The sequence below is a fragment of the Sander vitreus genome, chromosome 10 (genome assembly GCF_031162955.1).
Source record: "Sander vitreus isolate 19-12246 chromosome 10, sanVit1, whole genome shotgun sequence".
Classification (NCBI taxonomy): domain Eukaryota; kingdom Metazoa; phylum Chordata; class Actinopteri; order Perciformes; family Percidae; genus Sander; species Sander vitreus.
In genome coordinates, this window is record NC_135864.1 from 31,163,828 (window position 1) to 31,191,209 (window position 27,382).

At 41.5% G+C, this 27,382-nt stretch overlaps 1 protein-coding gene across 1 annotated transcript; it reads left to right on the plus strand.

Annotated features, from left to right (window-relative positions):
- On the plus strand, nt 1–27,382 carry fmr1 (fragile X messenger ribonucleoprotein 1). The gene is made up of 15 exons (XM_078261116.1): nt 1–443; nt 7,886–7,938; nt 8,045–8,138; nt 9,564–9,635; nt 12,455–12,603; nt 13,374–13,467; nt 13,677–13,793; nt 15,305–15,475; nt 15,915–15,993; nt 16,126–16,253; nt 16,495–16,581; nt 17,801–18,053; nt 18,898–19,104; nt 19,723–19,802; nt 25,200–27,382. Exons 1-15 carry the CDS (start codon nt 393–395, stop codon nt 25,392–25,394), a joined length of 1,830 nt encoding a protein of 609 aa, XP_078117242.1. The 5' UTR covers nt 1–392; the 3' UTR covers nt 25,395–27,382.

A 27,382-nucleotide genomic window follows, 5' to 3' on the forward strand; every position in this document is an offset into this window, starting at 1 on the left:
GAAGAACGCGGAGACGTCACATTGGAGAGATGCAACCAGCAGTAGCTGCTTCACCACTAATCACACATTAACATAACTAGCTAGTACAAGCTAACATAGCCTGCTACATAATTCGCCTGTGAAATATCATACATCCGGAATTGCAAATCTGCAAGAAACAAACGAAATATCCATAAACGGTGGTAAACGGAAAACAACATAACGGCCATACACAGTTATCGTGGCTTCTTCTTGCATCCAACTGACAGGCTATTTTGGCAAGCTAGCGAAGCCAACGATAGCAAACTCTGCTTTGGCTAGCGACAGGCTAGCCAGCTAGCTAGCTAGCTAGCTACTAACGTCGCTAACGGTAGTAACGTTAAGCTAGCTAGCGAGCTGTAGTGACTTGCGTCATGGATGAACTAGTCGTGGAAGTGAGGGGAACAAGTGGGGCCTTTTATAAGGTAAGTTAATGACGTCCGTTGAGCTTTTCATGTCAGTTACAACACCAAGCACACACGTTAGGCTCACTAACATGAAATTGTCGTTAGCGAAGAGACCTGCTTGTATCTCCGGGCCTCAGTGCTTCACTCCAGCCTCCACTGGGACGTAGAAAATCTGTAAACAAAGCTAACGCGAAGATGGTGCTGTAACCTCAATGTTGTTAGCTAAATGTGTGTTATTGGTGATAATGAGGTTGCTACACCAATGTAATTGTTGTAGTGATAATGTTAACGTACATTTAATCTTATGTTATCTGTAAAGTGATGGAACGGGGTTGGTTACAGAGGCACAAGTGCCAACGTTAACCGCTAACGTTAACTTCATTTAGGATAACGGCAGCGAACTGCTTTGCCAATATTTTCCCCTAGTAGGCAGGTAAGTTAGCTTTTCTTTTATTAAGGTCGCTGATAGTTTGGGGTTAAGACAAGAGTCAACAAGTAGCTAGCTAACGTTAGGAATACCAGTTATTTAGAGGGTTAACGTTATGCATTGACTCTTTGACCATATTAACGTATAACGTTACCGCGGTTACCACAGACTAAGGAGCTTGTCTTTTGCAAGGCAGTGGTTGAGAGCCTTGCTCATGGATCCTTGGGCAGATATTTACATACAAGGTGTTGATCCTGTTATCAGTGTTTGTCAGTGTGTGGAATAATTACTTGAATCATTTAGGTTAGTAACAAAATCCGTACCACAATGGATGAAGAAAAAAGCAGTTACAAGTAAAACGTTAAACGTGAAAAGTTTTGCTGAGGGATGAAAACCTTGTATTTCCTGTTTGGGGGATTGTCATCCTTTAAGAATGGTTGAAGAGACATGGGAGAAACAAGGAGATCAGGCAAATGTAACTAGCAGAGTAAAAGAAGAAAGGTGGTAACATGCTGAAAACACCATCTCTCAGCGAATGACTTGAACTGTGATTGATTGCATGTATTGTCACTGTAGACGCGTTGTTGCTGCCAAACTAATGTAAGGAATATGAATGGAATGAATGTGCAGTACAACCATCAGAAAGCATTTTGAGATATGAGTGTTAAGTGGTCCTGCAAGCCATCCCGTGTTGCACTGTACTGCACTGTAGCAATGTTCATTATGGAACCTCATGCTGCATTTAATGCCAGCTGAACTGTTTGCACTGTATAAAGAATTCAAGCACTTCACTGAAGCAAAAATCCTGAATTGGACATTTATACATGTCAGTCCTGTCTGAAAAAAGTATATACTTTTGGATTTCCCTTGGGTTTAAGTCAGAGGTGGCACCATCAACAGCGGATGTACTTTTGTCTCTTAGGTGGGTGTGGCACTGGCCAAACGTATCACTTTATAGATGCGAACTGTGATTTCTGGCTTACAGTTTTATTATTTGGCAGGCGCTCTTATCAAATGATAGCACTAAAAGACAATTGGCACATTTTCAGAAGATTAAAAGGATCCACAAAATGCACTTTTGTTCATCACCACTTAGAATGAAAGGCAGACTTTGCCAGAGTTGGCCAGGTACTTAGACTCGCACTGCCATTTTGTTTTCACTAAATTCTACAGTATTTGAATTTCTGAAAGAAATCGCCGATGTGGGCTGTGATGCGGAGGTGCATTCACAAGCATTGAGTCAGTCTCTGATTATGTTCATTGAAACGTTAAAGGCTCTCTTAATATAGTTCTGATAGGGAGTGTGTAGTATAGTAGACTACATTAGCTAGATACGTAACTTGGACTATGGTTCATGTCCTAATAAATAGGATATATGTTGGTATGCAGTGTAAATGGAATGTATAAGTCACTCAATTCCTAAATATGGTAAAATCTCCACCATGTACTGTAGCTGTAGCAATACAGAGGTGTGTTTCTCTCACTTGGTGAGAAAAGGACTTTGATGCCTGGGTCCAGGATGCTAATCCCAGAAGTGGTCAAATTGGCACAAGTTTGTTCAGGATTTAATAGACCCCAAAACATGTTTTTTTTGTTGTTGTTGTAGAAGTAGTAGTTGTAATAGCGTTTGTTGATTAACAGAAATGGTTTGAACCTGAAAGCAGTTGTTTAGGACTATTAGAGCTGGGCAATATATCGATATAATATCGACATCGTGATATGAGACTAGATATCGTCTTAGATTTGAGAAGTGTTGTCCTTTCCTGGTTTTAAAGGCTGCATTACAGTGAAGTTTTGTCATTTTCTGAACTTACCAGGCTGTTCTATTATTTGCTTCCATTTAGCCATTATATCCACATTACTGATGATTATTTATGAAAAATCTCATTGTTTAAATATTTTGTGAAAGCACCAATAGTCAACACTACAATATTGTTGCGGTATCGATATCAGGGTGGTATATTGGATATTTTGATATTTGGTCAAAAATATCGTGATATTTGATTTTCTCCATATCGCCCAGCCCTAAGGACTATTACTTTTTATGTGACAGAAGCCCTACTAGTATTACCTAGGGGTGGGAATCACTAGAGGTCTCACGGTACGATAGCATCACAAATTATACTTATGTAATTATACGATATTATTGCGATTTTAAACATATTGCAATATGCTGTGATATATTGCAATTTATTACCTTTTTTTACAACTTCAAATTTTTCCCCATTTCAAATTATGTCCCCAAAAGAAAACTTTTTGAACATCTTTTAAAGATAATTTTTTGGGGCATTTTCGGCCTTTGTTTTTGACAGGACGGATGAAGACATGAAAGGGGAGAGAGAGAGGGGGGGATGGCATGCAGCAAAGGGCCGCAGGTCGGAGTCGAGCCCGGGCCCGCTGCGTCGAGGAGTAAACCTCTGTATATGGGCGCCTGCTCTACCAACTGAGCTATCTGGGCGCCTGTGAACATCTGTTTTAAAAATGCCTTTCTCTGTTTGTTCATCTCACGTCAATTTTATTGCTGCAAAATGGGATTGTCAGGCAGACAAACTAACTACACATATGTAATAATAGATGGATACTTGACGCATGTGTATCGATACAGTATTGCCACTTAAAATATATTGCGATACTAGGGGTGTTACAAAACACCTCGGCTCACGAGATTGGGTTCACGAAGACGAGACAAGATTTTAAACACTATTTTAAAGAAAACTTAAATGATGAAATATGACTGGAAAAATAGTCTTTGATTCAATCGAAAGTCACAAAATGAAAAATGAGCACCGTGAAAGGCTTTGCCACAAACTCAAATGGCTTCTCTCCTGTATAGCTAACCTCTTCAGACCTAATAACTGCGGCGTCCCTCCCAACAACCTATTAATCCCCAAAAAATATTCATTTATTACACTTACACTTTTATTCTTGTATTTGTATTTTATTCTTTTTTTAGCCTGTTTTATTTTCATGACCGTTTTTAATTGCTCTTTAATGTTTTATGTAAAGCACTTTAAATTGCCTTGTTGCTGAACGGTGCTGTAGAAATAATGTTGCCTTGCCTGTACAACCTCAGCCTGTCTGTCTTGTGCCTGACAGTCAGTCACCAGGGCAATAGAGAACACCAGTCTGTCTCGGAAGTGTAACATTAACTGCACAGTGATCTCGCTGTTATATTGCAGCAAACGCTGTCTGTGTGAAGTTTTGAAAAGTGTAAGCACACTTGTGTCTGCTTTACCAGCAGCTCACTGCGACTGTGTTAGGAAACTGCGGAGGCAATGTAACTTTCGCTCCGTCTGCGCGCGCGTGTGTGTGTGTGTGTGTGTGTGTGTGTGTGTGTGTGTATTTGTGTGTTTGTGTCGGAGCTGAGCCCCGCTCTCTGTGAAAGATGCAGAGAGCGCTTCTCTGTCCTCTTCTCGGTAGTACCGACGTCATTCTGTAATACCGACAGCTAGCGTTTAAAATAGTTACTGCAGTGCAAATTCAGAATACTGGAGAGAGTCGTCTCCCCCGGCCCCCTCCTCCCCAGACTCGAAGTTCACGGAGGTTGCCAGGCTGAGACCGCAGCATCCACAACAATGTTGCTAGACGCTCGTCTCACATAGCCAGACATTACTCCACAGCACAGCGCAGTAGCTAACGTTAGATGCTGGCTATATTGATAGTCATAAAAGCCCGTGCTCACGCGGAGCTCTGTACCCAACTCGGCTTAGAATTACGGTAGGAATCGCTAAAAACGCAACAACCTCGCCGTCCTCTCCACCCGACGGACAGACACACTTCCTAGGCTTAGAATTACGGTAGGAACCGCTAAAAATTCAATTCAGTTCAATTTTATTTATAGTATCAAATCATAACAAGAGTTATCTCAAGGCACTTTACATATAGAGTAGGTCTAGACCACACTCTATAATTTACAAAGACCCAACAATTCCAGTAATTCCCCCAAGAGCAAGCAAAAATAACACTAAAACACTAAAAACTCACAGTCCTCTCTTCCTGATTTATAGCCCCGGTTATGGCTGCAGCCGCTGAACAGGCTACACGTTGTAAACAGCCGTGGCCCGCTTGCCTGTTCCTCCGGTAACGTTAGCTAGCAGTTAGCATGGCGGCGTTAGCCGGGACCAGTTGGGATCACTTTACTGGCTGTGTCTCAATTGTTTTTGTGGGTAACCATCTCGGATACTCTAGCTAGCTATATAATTCAATGTGACTACACCAATATTGAACTTACATAAAATGCCCCGTCCCTTGTAGCTGTGGTAAATTAGCCTGAAGCTAATGCTTACGTTCATGAGGAAATTAGCCAACTCGGCGTCCTTTTTGAGCTCTAAGCTGTCTCCAGCTTTCAAATACATCTGTAATATTTACCCGGGGGTTCTCTGGTCACGCAACTGTTAGAAACATGGCAGTTTGTTTTTTAAGGTCGGGTAGAATCTATCTCCGTTGATCCTGTTCGTTTGTTTGTTGCTTTCATGGCTGTACTAACGTTACAGCTGTAGCGCGCGCTTGGTTTACGTTTTTACAGGTATATCTGGCAACCCGGCCTGGCTGTCAAACTGGGCAGTTGATAACAACACACAGGCCAAAACACAGAGGAGGAGGAGGAGGAGGAGGAGAGGAGAAAATACTGGCATTAGCATAGTTGTCAGAAAAGATAGTATTTCAACTTAGCATGTTTCCTTAATATCTGATGACGCATTGGGGTCATTTTTGGATTCATTACAGTAAATATATTATACATTGGATCTTTAAATTGAAACCAAGAAGCCATTATATTCCTAAACCATCTACCTTACCTGTGTATACTTGTTTACATTTCCTTTTTTTAATGTTTTCACAAAATAGGCCAGGTGAACATGGTTTGTAAACTCGGAACGTCTTTGACCAACTTGACAGTTCAAGTAGTCATAGTCCCGTAAGGAGTTTTGTACAGGCTTGTCACAGGTCAATGAAGTCATAATGCAATAGGAAAGCTTTCCCTGAATCACTGGGGATTTAGAGAATCTCTCCTTTTGGAAGCTTATGCTTCATTTCATCCATTACTTACTGTTAGCTAGCGAGGCTAATGCAACCCATAGTCTAGGCTCTCTTTCGCTCTCTTTTCCTTCTAGGCAATGCATGTCCTACTTGCAATGCTTGACACACATGGACACAGACTGTGTGTACAACCAGAGAGGGAAAGAGCCGAACCTGAATCAAGCCCAAAGAGAAGAATTTGGGCTGTTTTGGGCTTGGGTCAGGCTTTGGTAGCTGTAACCCTTTTATATTCATGATGCCAGTATAAAGCTGTATTGACTATTAGGGGTGGGGGGAAAAAATCGATACAGCATAGTATCGCAATCTTTTCCGTGGCAATACTGTATTGATACACAGATGCCAAGTATCAATCTATTATTATTATTATTATTATTATTATTAGGGCTGAAACGATTCCTCGAGCAACTCCAATAATTCCATTGCTGAAAATCCTCGATGCAAAATGATTTGCCTCGAAGCTTCGTTTAATCATCGCTCGCGGTGTTTCCGCACGGATGATTATTACTGTCGCACACCGGCGCTAACGCTGCTGGCGACACATGCCATGAAGACTGACGGCAGCGTAAATAGTGAGGGGTTAAGAGAAGAGACAGGCTGGAGAAGACGACAGAAAGTGTCCAGAGTTTGGAATCGGTTAAAACGAAAACTCTGTACAGTGTGTCTACTGCAAAATCAAATTAGCTTACCACAATAATAGCACGACGTCAGTGCTTCAGCATCTCAACATTTACAACTCAAACATCCATTCCACGAAGCGGACCCGAGAAAAGTAAATCACAGAGTCGTATGGACGATGAAACTACAACTACCAAAAACAAAGGCAAGAAAATACGTAGTGCTGACCACAGTTTGATCTAAAGAGCCTCCTTGTTGACTACCCCGTCGGAAAAACAGCTGATTGTTGCGCACCATTCTCTCTCACTCTCTCTCTTCACGGAGAAACAGCTGATCAACGATCTACTAGCATAAGTGTGTGACATTGTAATCGAATAGGCCTATATAAATGAAAATGGGTTGAGTGTAACAAATATTTACATATAGGCCTATACAGATCAGTCTCAGGGTGAAACCTGTAGCTCTGAAAGTTAAGTTGCACAATTTAAGGTAATATTTATGTTGGCTATGTTTTAATGTATGTTTTTTTTTTTTTTTAAAACAATGTAATATGGCACTTAAATGCACTTCATATGTTTAGTTTTTTGAGAGATGATATTGTAAGCAATGTAGGAAATAAAAATGTAGCTTTTTCTGAAAATCAAACCAAACTATTGTATATTATTGCTCTTCAATAAAACAAAAGTATTTCTTATCCGATTAATTGATGTAATAATCGGTAGAATACTCGATTACTAATATAATTGATAGCTGCAGCCCTAATTATTAGATATGTGTTGGTCAGTTTGTCTGCTTGACAATCCCATTTTGCAGCAATAAAATTGAAGGGAGATGAACAAACAGAGAAATGTATTTATTCATTGTATTTATTTTATATAAATGTATTTGTATTTATATAAAACACAAGTTGACAGAGTTTCCTTTTGGGGACATAATTTGAAATTGGGAAAAAAAATAGAAGTTGGAAAAAGGTAATGAATTGCAATATATCGCAGAATAGTCTCGGTAACTAGAGCAGATGTAAGTAACGTCGCTCGCAAAAACAATATTTGATTATTTAAATGAAATGTGCTGGTTTGACCACGGAGATGCAAGAAATATGCACTAGTCCAGAACACAGGCCCTTCTTCCTGTGTTTCCTTTCTTGCTCCCGCCCCCAGACACAGCCGACCAATGAGAGGAGTGAACGTTCTTGCGTGGTTTTGTAACGAAGCATTTTTTTAGTACGCTTGGATTTTTCCAGGTGTGAAACAGGAGGGGAAATCGCTCCAAGTTTACAAACTGATTCGGACCAAAGCAAACAAACTATAGGTGTGAAAACTCCCTCAACCCCTGGCTATTCTAACTTGTGTAACTAACTCTAACTCTGTGATTCTTGTAGGCCTTTGTGAAGGATGTTCACGAAGGATCGGTCACTGTGGCATTTGAAAACAAGTGAGTAATGCGCGCACACACAACAACAACATAAAACACACTGTAAAATGTAACCTTTTACCAGTGATGAAATTCACAACTTGTTGTATGCGTCCCTTTGTCCCAGTTGGCAGCCAGAGCGTCAAATCCCCTTCCAGGATGTTCGTTTTCCTCCCCCAACAGGACTCTGCAAGGAGATAAATGAGAGCGATGAAGTCGAGGTGGGACTGATGATTCAGTACTTTCAGAACTGTTTCAGAAAATTAATATTACCATCAGATGTGGTTATATAGAAAGCAGATCCAGTCTAGTCAGAGTGCAAGAGAAGAAGTGCAGTAGAATAAAGGTCTGCTGTGTAGGTCAGAGTCTAAAGGCTCCTTGTTTTTCATTTTTTGTGATTTTCACGTAAAAATATGTGGTATTGGAAGTAAGCAGTTGATGAACTTCATTCATGATTTTTGATGAATAAATTGCTGTATTAGTTTTTGTTAAATTACAAATAAGAAAAAAAGCTACGAGCTAGAGCTGTAATGGTGAAAACATTTTTGAGTAATTTAATGTTGCTCTTCCTCCAAAACCATCAGAGAAACTACATGTGTTCACTTCATAATGCTTAAATACGAATAAATCATTCTTTGCCTTGTTATGGGTTTATACAGTGCTGCTCATGAGTATTGGAACCCCCGCCTACAGTTGACTAAAAAGAGGAATAAAAAAATCAACTAATCTTAATACCTTAATTGAAAAAATGAGGAAAAATCCAACCTTTGAGAACACCAATTTTCTTTGTGAATGAATAATGTATCGTAAATAAATAAATGTTCTTCCTTAAAATACAGGGGGCATAAGTATGGGAAGTAAGTCTATGGGAGTTTTATTTTGAAAGGCCAGTTATTTCATGGATCCAGGATACTATGCATCCTGATAAAGTTCCCTTAGCCTTTGGAGAGAGATTGGCATGGTTCTATTTCAGTTAGCCTAATAGCTGGTTTAATTTGCATTGAGAGATGATCTTATGGGAAGTACCCCATGCCAATCTCTAGGTATGGTGAAGGGTATGTGATGATGTGGGGGGGCTATTTTAATTCCAAAGGCCAAAGGAACTTTATCAGGATGCATAGTGTCCTGGATCCATGAAATAACTGGCCTTTCAAAATAAAACTCTGCCTGCCTCTATGGGAATTTAACATAGGGGTGTACTTACTTATGCCCCCTGTATTTTAAGGAAGAACATTTATTTATTTACGATACATTATTCATTCACAAAGAAAATGTGTGTTCTCAAAGGTTGGATTTTTCCAAATTATTTTCAATTAAGGCATTAAGATCAATTTCCAAAAGATGCTTTTTTTTATTCCTCTTTTTAGGCAACTTTAGCATGGGTTCCAATACTCATGAGCAGCACTGTACAGCCTCAGAAGTCCTTAGTGCTAAAAGTCACCTTTTAAAAAGATTGAATAAGAAATGAGCCTACATCAGTTTATGTCTGCATTCAATTTGTGTGTTTGCATTCTCTGTGCCAGCTGTCGTTATCGTAAACATCTCAGGTTTGAGTGGAAAGCTTGGTCAAATGTGTGTGTGTGTGTGTGTGTGTGTGGGTGTGTGTGTGTGTGCGTGCGTGCGTGCGTGTGTGTGCGCATTGCCAGGTATATTCCAGGGCTAATGACAAGGAGCCATGTGGATGGTGGCTGGCCAAGGTTCGCATGGTCAAAGGAGAGGTAGGGCTCAGACCGCAGTCTTTCGAAGTCTGGGTTACATTACCATTGTACAATGTAGGGCTGGGTATCAAGATACAAGTCGAATCAAAACAGCAGCAAGTAGCGTGTGGTGCTGTGCGGCGCGTGATGGCTTGGTTTAGTAATAAACTAGTCAAACAAATGTTTATTAACTATTTATTGAAAACAATGACTGCAACATGACTACTGAAACTAGAAGATGATACAGATACGGAAGTAGTGTAGCCTTTGACGATCTTTGTCATTTAAATCTGGTTGGTTTGTCATAAATTTTACGCTTCAGCAGATAAAACACCTTATTACCCAGAGCCCAAATGTTATATGTATTAACAATCTAATAAGTTACATGTTATTATAAATCACAACACTGTGCGCACGGCATGTCTTCTACTAATTCCTGTTAATTCATATTACACTAAGGCTATCCAAAGGTAATTCTTGTTCAATTTCTTAGTTATAGATCATTTTTTTTAAGTGTTAGGATCCTTATAATCATGCTGTTTTGTACTATAATGTTACATGTGTCCTGTTGCACTCAAGATCTCATCTGAACAGATGTGTCATTCAAAAAAAACTCTGAATTGTAGTGTAAAACTTTTAAAGCCAACTTAATACAATGTCGGGTTTTATTTGGCCTCGAGTCCATAAGTACAGTTAATGGATACGGGCACGGAGACAAAGAACTAATAGGGCTCGGTTAGAAGCGATGAGCTCCGGTTAGCCGTTAGCTCCAGTTAACGTTCGGGCGCTTTCACAGCAGTGTGGCTGTGGTGTTTTTACCATTTTATTTTTATTTTATCAGTACAGTTAATCCCACGGGAGGCCACAACACTATAAGCAACGTGCTACTACGAACGATAGCCTCTGAGCCTGAAGTGAATCGTTGGCACTGTCACACACGTGACTTCAGAGGGGAGGGGCTGGAGGCCGCTGGTCTGTGTGTACTAGAAAAATACATCGTTGATTGGAAAAATCAATGTCATTCAGATTTTATCTACCTGGGCGGGTCACAATCTACCTGGGTTGGGCGTAGAGCTGGGCAATATATCGATGTTATATCAATATTGTGATATGAGACTAGATTAAAAAAAATAAAATAAAAAAAGATATATATATATATACACACAGTCATGTGAACAAATTAGGACACCCATGCTAAAGTTGACTAAAAAGAGGAATAAAAAAAATCATCTTTAGGAAATTGATCTTAATGCCTTAATCAAAAAAATGATGAAAAATCCAACCTTTAAGGACACCAATTTTCTTTGTGAATGAATAATGTATTGTAAATAAATAAATGTCTTAATTCCCATAGAGGCAGGCACTATGCATCCTGATAAAGTTCCCTTGGCCTTTGGAATTAAAATAGCCCCACATCATCACATACCCTTCACCATACCTAGAGACTGGCATGGTTTTATTTCAGTTAGCCTAATAGCTGGTTTGATTTGCGTTGAGAGATGATTTTATGGAAAGTACCCCATGCCAGTCTCTAGGTATGGTGAAGGGTATGTGATGATGTGGGGGGGGCTATTTTAATTCCAAAGGCCAAGGGAACTTTATCAGGATGCATAGTATCCTGGATCCATGAAATAACTGGCCTTTCAAAATAAAAACTCTGCCTGCCTCTATGGGAATTTAACATAGGGGTGTACTTACTTATGCCCCCTGTATTTTAAGGAAGAACATTTATTTATTTACGATACATTATTCATTCACAAAGACAGTTGGTGTCCTTAAAGGTTGGATTTTTCATCATTTTTTTGATTAAGGCATTCAGATCAATTTCCTAAAGATGATTTTGTTATTCCTCTTTTTAGTCAGCTTTAGCATGGGTGTCCTAATTTGTTCACCTGACTGTATGTCATAGATTTTGGATATCGTAATATGGCATAAGTGTTGTCTTTTACTTGTTTTGAAGGCTGCATAACCGGCAATTTCCACTGGATGCAGAACGTCTGCGGAACGGCTGCGTGCTCCGCCGTCCGTCAGTACCCAACAGGTCCGATTTGTTGCGGCACGGCTGCGGCCATGACTGACCGCTGTAGTCACGAGGACCCACGAGATCTCGCAAATTCACGTAGAATAGAACCACAAAACCAACAATAGTTTGTTTCCATCCAGAGGAGTAGAGGGGAAACAACTCTGTGCTGTGTTTTCAAAGTGTAGTGCAGGGAAATATGATCCGCCGTGAGCACGGTGGATTTTATTTTGACAATTAACCAGATTTTTATTTTGTTTCTGTGCTCGACTTCCTGTCCCGTCAAAAATAGAAGCTCTGCGTATCTGCTCCGGAGGGCTGCGGACCGCCGGAGCTGGGACACAGTAGGGACGCAGACGTTCCGCAGTCAGTGGAAATACACACATTGACTTTAATGGAAATCTAATGACTCCGTCGACGTTCCGGAGACGTTCCGCATCCAGTGGAAATTGCCGGTTACAGTAAAGTGATGTTGCAACTGTTCTGTTATTTGCCTTTACCCACTTAGTCATTATATCCACATTACTGATGATTATTTATCAAAAATCTCATTGTGTAAATATTTTGTGGAAGCACCAAATGAAGCATAAGTGAATAAGCCCATGCTAAAGTAGACTAAAAAGAGGAATTAAAAATCATCAAATTGATCTGAATAATATATCGTAAATAAATAAATGTTCTTCCTTAAAATACAGGGGGCATAAAGTACACTGCTATGTTAAATTCCCATAGAGGCAGGCAGAGTTTTCCAACGTTGACATTCTGCTTGTCGGTGTGCAAAATTGGAACTGACATTATCCTTGTCTTTATGTTTCTCTAGTTTTACGTAATAGAGTACGCTGCATGTGACGCTACATTAAATGAGATAGTGACACTGGAGCGGTTACGGCCTGTCAACCCCAATAAACCAGCCACCAAAACCACCTTCATCAAGATCCGACTGGATGTACCGGAGGATCTCCGACAGATGTAAGTTTGATATGAGCTCTATATGGCCCGTACATTAAATACACCTCAGGACATGCAAGTAACCTTTTGGGTTAGCTACATTCCAACAGGGTTTGTACTTAGAAATGGAGCCCTGTATTGACTGTGCAAGTTGAAAGTAAAGCAAAATGGAAGAGAAGGAGAAGCAAAAACACCAGAACATTTCAAAGTTTGGCATTTCAGTTTAATAAAAGCGATTACGCTTTTGCACTAGTTGCTGGGCCATGGTAGCATTAAATTGCTGTTTTTTTTTAGTTTTTTTTTAGCAAAGGCCAGTCCGTAAGCTTAGCGTTAACAAAGGTATTAGCCAAGTGACAGTTGCCTACACGGCTCAGTACCTTGTCAGGAGGATGCAACTTTGAAACCTGCTGATGTGTAGCTGCATCTGTCAGAGAACCACAGTCCCAGTGTGTTTGTAAGTGACACAATGTTAATGCCAGTAGACAGCAGTGGTATATGCCACCAATACAACACTCAAGGTGTGAGCCCCATTCCTGTAGGTTTTATTATTTTATTTATAGGTAAAACCTGCGTATGTAAAAAATTAAACCCTTATTAGCCTTTAATAAATGGCTGTGGTTGGGCTACATATGCACGTTTGTATTAGGCTCTGAAAAGACAAAACATGTATCATTAGAAGGCTACAGTAGCACAGTGTCTCAACTTTGGTTATGTGCTCACAGGCCCCTAAATAGTCAGTAGAGATTACTGAATTATTGGCATGAATTATTTGTGTAACTCTGTGTTGACAGGTGCTCCAAGGAATCAGCACACAAAGACTTTAAAAAGGCTGTGGGAGCTTTCAATGTCACCTACGACTCAGAGAAAAAGCAGCTGGTCATTTTGGTTTGTTAAACACATTTTCTTTTTTTTTCTTTTTTTAACTTAAGAACATAAAGGTAAAAGTTTACATCGCTACTTGGCACAACGACCATCGCTTAAATGACTTTTCAATTATGATTTCAAACAATATCACATCATTTAGTAGATGACCTCCATCAGTAACATATTCCAAAGCCAGTGTGTGAATTTGATTGCTTTGATTTTTCTCGCAGTCTGTGAATGAGGTCACAACAAAGCGGGCCAATATGATGAGCGACATGCACTTCAGGAGCCTCCGCACCAAACTGTCACTCATGCTGAGGAACGAAGAGGCCAACAGACAACTGGAGGTAGACGCGCACACACACACACACACACACACACACACACACACACACACACACACACACACACACACAAACAAAATGAGGATTACTGACAACTGCAACTTTAAGTGTGTGTGTGTGTGTGTGTGTATAATATGATCATTTTGCAGTTAAAAATGATTATGGGTTTATAAAAGGATTGTCCATCAGGAATCCCTTGACTCCTACTCAGAGGTTAAATTCATATTTTTTTTCGTCATTGAAGGAATAGTTTTAACAATGACGGAAAAATGTAAAGGCCGCCAAACATTTTGACAGATTAGAATACTCTACCTTAACTTTGAGTACTGTTTGTAACCGGTGACGACAACATTATGTCCACTTCACCTGTCTCTCCTCTGCTCTGGAAAGAGGGATTGGTGCTGTGGAGAATGAAGGACAACCAAGCAATACTGATAACCTACATATTTACCTGTTTAGTCACAATGGCCACAGTGTTTTTAGTGGCTTCCGCTGTCACTTATGTATTAACTTTTTCTGTTTATCTTGATAATAAAGATGAATGAATGAAAATCCTTATCGTAAAACTAAAATGAAACTGGCAGATAATTAGGGGTGGAACAGTACACAGAAGTCACGGTTCGGTTCAGACATCACGGTTCGGTACAACGGAGGGAGAAGCAAAACGAAAATGCAGAAGGCAATTTTTTTTATTGTGCATGTCTCAGGCTGTCCACTGAGCTAGCTGTAACAGCTTGAAGTGTATAAAGTAAGATGCAAACAGTAAACAATAAGTACCCTGCATCATCTCCATACTCCATCTGTAACTTGTGTGATATGGGAGACAAGCGCTGCTCTCATATGTGAAATGCACAGAGCAGGGATGTTAAAAGAGCAGCTTCGGTTCCACAGAGCAGTTGGCGAGTTTTGGTGTTAGCTTCATACGCTAAAGGCGGAGCTAACAGCTAATAGCGGAGCTAACAGCTAACGGCGAAGCTAACAGCTAACAGCGGAGCTAACAGCGGAGCTAACAGCGGAGCTAACGGGCATGGAGGCCATTTGTGCTCGAGGCGAGAAGGGATACAGCTACGTCCGTGTTTGGTTGTATATGGAAGGGACTAGTTTGCTTCGTGTGGACTCACTAGACCGACTGACTCGACATGTAGGCGGAGCTTGGGAGCTTCAGAGCTAAGAGCAGGGCTACAGATTAGGTGTCCCTAAAGAACCGCATGTCTAACAGTAGTTCCACATTACATTAATTAATTTGCACGCAAGTTTTATTTATTTTTATACCACGTATTCTCACGTATCATGTACCGAACCGAGACGCCTGTACTGTTTCGGTTCAATACGAATACATGTACTGTTCAACCCCTACAGATAATACATTGTGACGTAATTTTTAAGACCCTCTCCGCCAAAGTGGAACGACGGCACGACAAAGTCTAACGCAACCACTGGTCCTATTTACTCTGTTGTGGCAGTTGTTTTTGTTCACGTTTTTCCCGTTTGTCCCTCTGGTTATGTTTCTACAGAGTTCCAGGCAGCTGGCGTCGCGGTTTCACGAACAGTTTGTGGTTCGGGATGATCTAATGGGTCTGGCCATCGGGACTCACGGCGCCAACATTCAGCAAGCACGCAAAGTCCCGGGAGTCACTAACATAGACCTGGACGAGGAGACGTGCACCTTTCACATATACGGAGAGGTAGGATGGTGAACTGATGTGTCCATCTTGTGTCTGGAGTTACTAGTACAGACCCGAGTGTTGAGAGGTTTACTTTCCATATGGAAACAAGTTTCAAAGCTTTTTGTTATTCATGTTAAAGGCAGGGTTGGTAATGTTGAAAAGCTAGCAAGATTTGGAAGTAGCATCTCCTCGGGGCTCCGTCTAACCCCTCCCCCTTCCCTCGGGGCTCCCAACCCCACACAGACGTGCACGAGCACCGCTGCGTCGCTGCTTCAGAGCAGAGCGGAGAAAGCGCCGCAATTTTACTTATGTCTGTCGCAAAGACCATTTCAAACCATATATAAAAAGCGTATATTGAAAGTAGTTACCATCCCTGCCTTTAACTATAAACTTGAGTGAGGCAAGGAAGTGACAGAAGTTACAGTTGTGTTTGTTTTATGCCTGTTGTTTTTCTCAGGACCAGGACGCTGTCCGTATAGCGAGGAGTTTCCTGGAGTTCTCTGAAGATGTCATCAAAGTTCCCCGGAACTTAGTAGGTGAGAAAAATCACTCAACTGAAACAATGCGGTTAGTCATGCGCCAGCTTTAATCTATTGGCGAATAAACCAGACTATTGAACTTTAAAGTCCTGGCAGACTGTGACTGATGATATTTTTGCCCTTTTACAGGGAAGGTGATTGGCAAAAACGGCAAACTGATCCAGGAAGTGGTTGATAAGTCTGGGGTGGTTCGGGTTCGCATTGAGCCTGAGAATGACAAAAAGCCCTCAGCAGTCGCAGCGGCAGCAGCAGACGATGTCAGTGGGAAAGAAAAGAGCAACACCTCTGCCTACTTAACAGCACAACAAACAGCCAACGGCTTCTTTTAATAACTGTATACTGAAGTCGAGCTCAGCCCTCATCCCCCTAAATCATCGACCTCTGATTCCAATAATGAATATATATCTTTACCACTGCTAGTATGCATCATTTGAGGACCGATCAAATGCAAAGCAAGAGAATTTCATCTTTCTTTAACCTTCTGATCCTCTCTCACAGGGACTGGTGCCATTTGTATTTGTGGGGACCAAGGAAAGCATCTCCAATGCTACAGTACTGCTGGACTATCACCTCAACTACCTTAAGGTGCATATAATCACCAGTAATGACAACATCCTGTGTCAGGTGTTGTCATTTTAGACCAGCCCCTTTCACTGTGAACTAACACGTCACTGTGATTGCTTTAACATAAGGTGTGGTTTGTCTCCGTGCTTGTTTTGCTTTCTGCTGAAGTTATCACAGTAATAGATTAAAGGCAAGGCAACTTTATTTATATAGCACATTTCAGCACAGGGCAACTCAAAGTGCTTTACATAAAACATTAAAAAGCAAAGAGCAAGATAGGAAATGAAAAAATAAATACAAATATTGACAAATACAAATATAATACAAGATAAAATACAAGAATAAAATTCACAGTTCAGTATGAAATTAATACGAGATAAAATACAACAATACAATTAACAGTTCAATATAAAAATTAAGAATAGGCAACATCAACAAGAAAGGTCCTCGGCCTTAATTGAAAAGTGCTGAGAGTCGCAGCGACCTGCAACTTTCTGGAAGTTTGGTCCAAATATATGGAGCGTAAAAACTAAACGCTGCTTCCCCCTGTTTAGTTCTGGCTCTGGGGACAACAAGCAGACCTGACCCAGACGACCTGAGAGGTCTGGGTGGTTCATAGTGCACTAACGGATCATAAATATATTTTGGCCCTAAGCCATTTAGGGATTTATATACCAGCAGAAGTATTTTGAAGTCTGTTCTTTGAGGCACAGGAAGCCAGTGTAAAGACTTGAGAACTGGAGTAACGTAAGCCATTTCTCACCAGTGTGATGTGAAAATGGAGTGCGGGAATGGCGAAAATCCGTTACATTGAAATAAAAATAGCATACTGATTTTGGCCCACCTTATTATCCAAAAGCCACTTGCTCCAAATACTGAAGGTCTGTATACAGAACAAAAAATCTCCCAGCTTATTAATATGACATGAATGACATTTTAACTGGAAGATTCTGGCTCATAAAATTGATGTAACACAATCAGCTGATGGTTTACATTACATTAAATTTAGCTGCTGCTTTTATCCAAAGGGACTTCCAGTCACACACCGATGCTGCGGTGTTAAAAGTTTACCAAAAAAAGCATTAACATAGACTTATGTTGATAAACTTGTTACCCCGGTACACGCTGGCAGGCTTTCCACTACACAGAGACATGACTAAAAGCAGGCTTTAAGTGTGCATGTAAACATACTAATTGTCTTTTTTTGAATTTTTTTTGAATTTATTCTTCATATACACAGGAGGTGGATCAGCTTCGTCTGGAGCGTCTCCAGATCGACGAGCAGCTGAGACAGATAGGAGGCGGAGGGGGGGGAGGAGGAGGGACGGGGCCCCGAGCCCTCAAAGACAAAACCTACGTGTTCGATAATGGCATGGGCCTGGGCATGGGGAGAGGAGCAGGGGGAGGTGGAGGAGGAGGAGGCAAGCCCTACGGCGGAGGGGGAGGAAGAGGTGGCAGAGGGCGAAGAGGAGGAGGTGCAGCTTTCGCCTCAGGTACAATGAAATGATGATACTAGAGATGGTCCGATACCAGTTTTTGCTTCCCGATACCGATTCCGAAACCTGAACTTGCGTATCGGCCGATACAGAATACCGATCCGATACCTGTTTGTCATATATGTTGTTATGTTTTAACAGCTGTATACTACTATCTCTGTATGGATGTGATATGATTTCTATCTTTGTTGTCGGTCTGGCTCAGGTTAAACTCTTTGTGAAACATGAACAATGAACGCCCCAGAACGTTCTTTTATTCTCCAGTTTGACAGTCGGCTATAACGGAAAAACAACATAAATAAACTACTTTAACGTAGATTTTCTTTAGGGCTTTATTACGTGGTATCGGATCGGTGCATGAACTCCAGTACTTCCCGATACCAGCGTTTTAGGCGGTATCGGAGCCGATACTGATGCTGGTATCGGTATCGGAACATCTCTAGATGATACACCACAAGGGAATTCTTTGAAACCTGTTTAAATTGATTATATTTACATCGTCTTTTTCCAATACTGTGCTTGTACACAAACAAAACATAAACTTAATTATCTGAAGCGTTGATATAAAATACTCAAGTGCTTGGCAATTCCAACTCTGAGTATAAGTGCTCTCATTGGTTCGGATGTCAAAGGCACGACAACTAAGCAAAAGAGCTGATTCTCTGGCTTAGATTGAGGTTATTTTCAGCCATGTTTGATAAAAGGTAAAACAGTGGTCCCACCTTTTATGCTAAAATGAGTGTTTCTGGTATTTCAATGGAAAGTACAAGAAACATCCAGCTAGTACAAGGCTATAAGTACTGAATAGAGACTCTCTACAAAACATTTAATGAAACTCCAGGCACCAACTCGGAGGCATCCAACGCGTCAGAGACGGAGTCCGACCACAAAGACGAGCTCAGTGATTGGTCGCTGGCCCCCACCGAGGAGCTGATGACAGGAGGCGGGACCCTGCCCAGACGGACAGACGGGAGGAGGAGAGCAGGCGGAGGAGGGCTGCGTGGACGAGGGGGGAGAGGAAGAGGAGGAGGAGGAGGGGGGTATAAAGGTATGCAGTAATTATCGTTGGCTGTCATTGATCTTTTTTTGCAGCAATCTCATGCAGGATTTTCCTCAGGAGAGAAGAGAGGAGTCAAGTCTTTACAAAGGAAAAGCTTGATCAACTTCTCTCAACCAGTTCTACAGCTGCTTATGTTTTTCTGTCGTTTGACTGGAGGTAAAACTCATTTTGAAGGTAATGAATTGAGATTATTAAAAAACGAGAAAGATGGAGACAGAAATGAGTGTGTAGTGAAGTGAAATAAATACCATGAGAGGCTTTTCATTGAATTATATCCTGAAGAATGAATCCAGTAATGAGATCCCTGCAGTGTCCCTTCACTTATAAATTCTCCTTTTGAGTGGTTTTTCAAATTTATATTGGGGAAAAAAAGGAGTTTCCCCTGACATAAATCTAATTATGACACAGATTTAACCCTATTTGTTAAGCTGCTGCCTGCCAGCAAGCTGTTGCCTCAGACTGCAGGGGAACATGACTGTGACATAGTCAGTGGTTGTTTTCCTTTTAGTTTGTTTCACCTATATATATATTCTCCTCCCGTGAGTGTGTTGGGAACGAGGATGACCGCTGTAAGTTGAGACTCAGGATTTTTCTGTCCTGGTTTAGGTGATGACATGCAGTGGAGCGAGCCAAGACCTCGTCATGTCAGAGATCCCAAGACAAGAGCGCAGGAAGACACTCTACAGGTAACAATCACACACATTCACCTCTAACACGAAAAATGATTTAAAACGCCCATAAACATCTTTTTTTTTCAGATCTGTGCATTTATTTGTGTCTCGGGAGTAGTGAATCAGTCCAAACTGGCCAAAAATTCTGACACATATTTGGTCCTACTTTTAGAACTAAGAATGAACACGTGCATGTTTCTCCTTCTTTCTTAAACCAGGAAATGACTTCTATCTCAGGCATTTAGTATAGATCCAGAGAAGATGGCCTGTCAGGTAGAAACAATCCATAAAAGGAGAGATGATTTGGAGCACTTGATGACCGTGAGCTTATTAAAAGATAAAAAAATGTTGTGCATGACTTTGTGCGAGATATTACCGGACAAAACATGCCATCTCTTCTCTGTAGTAATTAATCAAACTTTGCTCGTACAGCACCTCAAGGATGGCGCACAAGGGATGAGAGTGTACTAAAACCTTTATTTGAACATGTTCCCCTGCATTAATTGCTTACTGATGATAAGGGATATCTGCAAAGCCACAGTACACAGGCCGCAGAACTGCGATACCATTTTTTCCTTCCCGATACCTGAACTTGCATATGTGCCTATACCGAGTACCGATCCAATACCAGTTTGTTAAAAACAAATATATTAGGGGTGTGCATCTCTCCCTTATAAGACGATTTGATACGTATCTACTGTAGATACATGGGCTACGATACATTTCAGGGACGTACATTTTAATGTGGAACAATTCAGTTCGATTCGATGTTGAAACGATTCGGTGCGATACGATGAGATAACGATTCAGTCTGACAGATACAGTTAATATTTGTTTCATTTACACACATTATAAATTAAAATAAACCAATTCTATAAAAGAAGCATTGCCTACCTTCAAATAAGTACATATTTTGTAAAAGGGACGAGGAAATAATGAAGCCAGGACATGCTCATATATACACCGTAACTTCAACTTAATTAGCTAGCCACTGATAACCAAATCACATCAGCTCCATATTAAATGAAACCGCCTCCTCGCTGCTGTTATCTTAGAGACAGTAACTCAAACATAGGTCCATGTTACACAGTCATTGTGAGCACTCCAATAATAATCATATACAGTATTACGTGAGTACACATCTGAGCACAACAATACTGTTGTGAGCGTTAGCATGCGGCTGCAGACTTTTATGCTAATGTAACTGAACATCTTAGAACATATAAATGTCAATATAAACTTAACATACCCAAACTCATATCTATATATATATATATATATTTATAACAGTCTACTCACAGACCGCAGCTAGTACAATTTACAATATCCACGATGTATTCCTCTCAGCTACTTTCACCGCTAACTCCAAAAGCTTTTTTTAGCAGTCTGCACAAACAAAGGCACTGATTGGCTGATTCCCGCCATCCTGAACATGAATGACCAAGTCCTTAATCACACAAATGGTGAGGCTTTTGTCTCCCTTGCAAACAAACACACACACGTCTCTATCAACAGCATTGCGCACACTGGAACAGCTTCATTGGATTGACAGCAAAGCTTCAGTCAACCGATTCGTAACCGGGCCATCGGTCGAATCTTGGTCCATTTAGACCAATGCAGGGGTCAGTGTATCGATGTAGCAGATCTGTGATAACACAACCGGATAAAGACTCGTATGGGTGAATCTTTACACCCCTAAAATATATACAGCTGTATACCACTAACCCTGTATGGATGTGATATGATTGCTGTCATTGTTGTATGGCCTGGCTCAGGTTAATCCCTTTGTAAAACATGAACAAATACATACAGAGAATGAATGCCATAGAACTTACTTTTATTATCTAGTTTGACAGTCATAACTGAAAAAGAACATGAATAAATAAATCTAGTAATGAAGAAAAAAAAAACACTTGGAAAAGCAACACTAGAGCACTTTTCCTCTTCGGTCCCCTTACAGGTTGGAAGCAGAATTGTCCATTACTGCTGTCGTAATGTCTCATTATGTCTCATTCGAACTACAGATCCGCTACCCGATCTGGCAAACTTGCATGATGTAATGTAATGGACAATTCCGCTTCCAACCTGTAGGGGCACCGAAGCGGGAAAAGTTCTCTAGTGTTGCTTTAAAGGAGCTGTACTCGAAATACAAAAAAAAAAAAAAAAGTGGTCTGATATTTCCTCCACTTGGCTCTCACAGACCGTTCTCCAACTGGTCAAATTCTGACGGTTTGTCACGGCCCTCAGCCTCTGATACCATGGCACACTTGACCGGCTATCAAAACAAAGAACAATTTTTATCTGCAACTGTGTATTCAAACACAAAATGAACACGCTTAAAGTAATGTACAGTGTGTTTATGGCCAGGCAAAGCAGCTTATATGTTTTCATAGAAGCGGTATACACTCTGCTGTCACATCTCTATCTCTCTCACCCAAGTGAGGGAACGTTTAATGTTAAATAGGCAAATAAATCAATGCACAGGCTGTTTAGTAATATCCCTCCAGGTGTGGTCCTGAAATAAAAACCTGAGTCCTGTTTGTCTGAGACCGGGGCAAGACGGGGGGAAAATGAGTGCTACAACGCTGACCGGGGGTTTCAACCCTACTCAGCAGACAGGAAGTGATTGTACGCCGGGTTGAGACTGTAAACAAAGACAGGAGAAGGACGGAGGGCTTAGGGCTAGGCTAAAGCTAACTCCTTATTGGCTATTAATACGCAACATTTTCCTTGCCAATGTACAGTCTCTGGTGGTCAAAATGGATGAACTGCGGCTGTGGATCACAACTCATTAATGGGTTATTGACTGCAACAGCATGATTTTCACAGAAACAACATGGCGTTCCCTATTGAGCTAAAGGGACGCTACGTCCTCCAGTCTCATGCAGATCAGTCTTCTTCTTCTTTTATAGACTTGGTCGGCATTACTGGGAACGCCCACTGAAACGTCATTTCCGTTCATGCCGTGAGGGAAAACAAACCATTCGAATTAATGAGCGTAGACCTAGTTAGCGGTTGTCATATTTACGATAGTTTTTTTGCTTGGTACAATGCCCGAAAAGTTGCTGTGTGGCGTTCTGCACCTTTAATAAGTCAAAAAAATGCTGATCTTAAGTTGTATATACTGCCGAATAGACGGACGGAGCAGGTGTTGTCTTGCTGCAACTCAGGTCTGATGGAGCTTTTTTTTTTAGGGCAGTAACCCTCCAAAATGGCTTCACATCACAACAAAATAAACGAACGTGGCTCCCTGATATTTTGTGATGTAAAACCACTCCCACAAAGCCACTGGTGAAAGAATTGTGAGCCTCCAGGGACCTGTAATTCTTTTTGTTGCTCTGCGGGTAGATGGTGGTCATAGCACAGTGGATATAACACATGCCTTTGGTGTGGGCGATCTGGGTTCAATTCCCACTGCGATACATCAACCACTGTGTCCCTGAGCAAGTTAACCCCAATTTGCTCCAGAGGCGTGCGACCTCTGACATATATAGCAATTGTCGCTTTGGATAAAAGCGTCAGCTATATTACATGTTATGTCATTTAGCTGACGCTTTTATCCAAAGCGACTTACAATTGCTATATATGTCAGAGGTTGCACGCCTCTGGAGCACCTAGGGGCTAAGTGTCTTGCTCAGGGACACATTTGTTGATGTATCGCAGTGGGAATTGAACCTGGATCTCCCACACCAAAGGCATGTTTCATATCTACTGCGCCATCACCACTAATGTCGCTGCTACAGTCGAAACTGTAACAGTTACACGGAATGTATTCATTTAACACGCTAAGACATACCAGTCTTTAATGTTGCTTTAATGAACGTGGGATAACAGTAGACTGTTTGATGACCCTGGGATAGCGTTACTGATAATACAGCCAGATTGAATCCTCTAAGATTAGCTAACGGTTAACATTAGCTGTCTCTTACCTGGAGACTCAGTCAGGTAACGTTGGGTCGTTTGTCCAGTCACTTATAATGTACGGACAATCCGACGCAATATGGCTGTTTTTTTTTGTTGTTTTTTTTATCTATCTTGCTCTGTCAAGCAGCAAAAGTGCTTTTGAGTAGGCCATACTGGGTTAACGCTGTGTTATACACTCAGGGGGAAATATTTTAGTTATATGGTAGGGGAAAGAACGTTGAAAAAATTATTTTTGGACGTTGCGAATCGATTCAGAATCTTCCCAACAGACGTCCCAACACCACTAGACACTACGTTAACGTGCATACACAGACTTGCATACTCGCTGATACTCGATTCCGCATTTAAGGCATTTTCAGAACAACTCTACCTTTTTCCCAGGTCAAATGCTGGTGTTCAACTTAAGTATAAGACATTTAAATATTTATAAAAAGTTATATAATTTTAGAGATCGTAACGGATTTTCCCCACCTGTAAGGCCCCATAAGTTATCTGGTGGGCTCAGAAAATAAAGAAAACGGTTCACGAAGCTTAATTTGGCCAGCAATAACAATATGTCATTAGAATTTCTAGTTTGGGGCTCTCAATGTCTTAAGAGCGATGTCTCATACAGGGCCCTGTCTTGCACTCGGCGCAGCGCAAAGCTTTGCTAGTTTAAGACCGACGCAGTTGTCAATTTTCCCGTCCAGCGCCCGCGTCGTTTAAATAGCAAATGCACCTGCGCCCATGGGCGTGCTGGTCTTACAGGGAGGTGTGTTCAGGTGCCTTCTGGGCGTATTGCTATCTTGAGGCAGCGGGAAGTGATCGCGCCATTGACCAACAGAAACCTGGTCTAAAGTCAATAGCGCAGCATTTCATTGTTATTTTAATGTCTGCTTCACCTCGTGGAGTTTTGGGGGCATAGTGCTCGTGCCATATATGATCAGTTTCTTCTCCTGAAAATCTCTCCTCCCTGCTTAGCAAATCCTCCATCATAATAGCAATGCGCCAAGGTCCAAACGCGCCTGGCTTTTAAAGGGAATGGGAGATTGCCATTGCAATCTGATTGGTTTATTGCATGTTACGCCCAAAACACACCTATGATTAATTAAGACGCTAAGTACAACCCTTTTGAACCCGGCGCACGGACCCTTTTTTCCGCCGTTAAACTAGCAAAAGTGGATTGGTACACGCCAATAACGCACCTGCGCCGGGCGCTTCACGCCGTGCGCTTAGATCGTTAAAATAGGGCCCTTACTCTCTGGAGCTGTCTGTCTCCCACGCTGAAAGTCAGAGTAGGAAGCTGTTAATAAAAATCTCTGTCCTACTCTGAAGTTGAGTATATTTAGTCCTAGCTTAACTTTCTGCTGATTCCTAGGAGACCCTTGATAAAAATGGGCCCAGGTCTCATCCAGTATGCCATTTCATCAGCGAACATGCATTCGATTTCCCTTCCACTTGTAGCTGTGAAGTGTGGAACCAGACTGTGCTCATTTCCTTTACCCACAGATCCGTGTGGACGGGAACGAGCGCAGCGTGCAGCACTCCTCGGGGGGGCGAGGAGGAGGGCCTTCCTCATCCCAGGGCGGCGTCGGTGCCGGCGGCGAGGGCCCATCTCGCCATTACCATCCGAGACCCATCAGAGACCGAGGGATGAAGAAGGACAAACAGGACGCTCCTCTGCTGGTGAACGGAGTGTCGTAGATACACCACTGGAGGACCGTCTCACTTAGACACACACACTCACACACACACACGCGCACACACACACACACACACACACACACACAGGCAACTCGTCATAAACATCGTAGAATCTCTCTCGCTTTTTCTGTCTCTGTCTTTGTCAAACACACGAATACACATATTTCATCAGCATGGAAGAGTTTACCGTAGTGGAGTCCTAGACCAGAGACGACCTGGTATCTGCTGGTCTGCTCTGTTGACGTCTGTTGAGTGTACTGGTCTGGTTTATTCCTGACTCTTCAGGGATCTCCTGTTCTTCTCTGGAGTGACAAATAAAAGAAACCGTACTTTTTGGACATTAAGGAAAAGAAGAGGAGGGATTTGACTAAAGCTCATCTCTCACAGAGGCATTAACCCCAAACATGCTCCCCTACACATCAAAGGCAAATCATTGTTTGCCTGTTTTTTTTGGGTTTTTTTTTAATAAACAAAATTGGATGATTTCCTTTTTTTCCCTACTGCCCTGTTTGGACTTTCTCACACCAGAACAAATCAAGGGAATAATTGGTTGACATGGACACACTGAAATATGAAATATGTGTTCCCTCCCTCCTGCTGTACGCTTTAAACATATTTTTACTGCAGATGTTTATTGTAGAGAAGATCTGACAGCACAGTTTTAGAGGGGTGGCTGCAGTGTTTCCCACTGGTTGAGAATTCATTTTTGGTGGTCTAAAAGCTCCAAAACCCAACACTTGGGAGTCAGCTGCAACACAGCATTGCGTTTATAATATACTGTAACTATACTGTGTAGAGGAGTCATTTAGCGTCTTTCCGGTGCATCTCCACAGAGACTTTTGAACTTCATTCTATAATACAAGATCTTTTTACACATATGAGGAAAAATGCAGAGCTTTTCAGGCTGGGAGAATGTGTTTGAAGAGGGCACTTTGTTTTGGGATAGTCATTTGAACCCTGGTCCCCATTTTGACAAGTCAAAACCTGCCTTTGGGATCGGCAAAGTGGAGAGGAGTTGAAAGTGTCCCATGTTTTCGGATGAAATGCGAACAGGCATGCATGGGCAACGCAATTGCCAAGAATGCTTACCTCGTCGTTTGAAGTCATCTGTGTTTCGTTTCCTCTTGCTAAGATGATGTAAAATTCATTCAGTCTCTTTGGACTGTCAGACCAAGCACGAATTCAACAAGGTATTAGACGTACCGATGGGGAAACATAAATCTGAGGCACTCTGATGCAAATGTTAAATAGCTTAACTCCTAAGAGTCTTCAACAGGGTACAACATGTCATGCACTGCTGTTATTTTTCAAATGAATTATCTGTCAAAATGGAAAAATGACTAGGCCAACAGTGGCTCGGAATCCACATTAAAAGCAAGACGCGAGCTTTTAACGCGGATCTCGCGTCCATAGTAAGCGCTACTGAAGCGTTCAGTCCATTCGGTCCGCACCGCTCTGTTCGGCCATCTTTAAGCGCCGAACCATCTGTCTGTCAGCGGCAGCTTCTGAGACGCTGTTAGGACAGCTACTGGCCACACTGTCCAACTGTCAATTGTTCCCAGCAGCATTGGATGATTGATAATTCTCCCAATACTCCTTTATCTCATAGACCTGTTTACACATCCTGTACCAGACTGGTGAGAGCCTTTTCAACCTCAACAGTGGGATATTTCACAGAGCGGGCTTAGGCTGTAAGCCAGGCTTACTTTGCTTAGTTCCTCACTCACATTTAACAAAGCACTCTTGGAGGATGCCAGTGAAATAATTACGGTTCTTTTTGCTTTCAGACAAACCTGGTTAGGTTGCAGGATTAAGGCGGCAACATCGTGAATGTAGAACCTGATCACATGAGCTTTTCTTTAATTTATGAAAACCTTTGTATTTAACCTTTTTTGTTTCGCAGTTAGAAAACCTGTTTGAAGTGTTACTGTAGAAGAAACGACGTTTCATTGATACCCTGACAAAATAAAAATTTGCTGTAAGTTTTA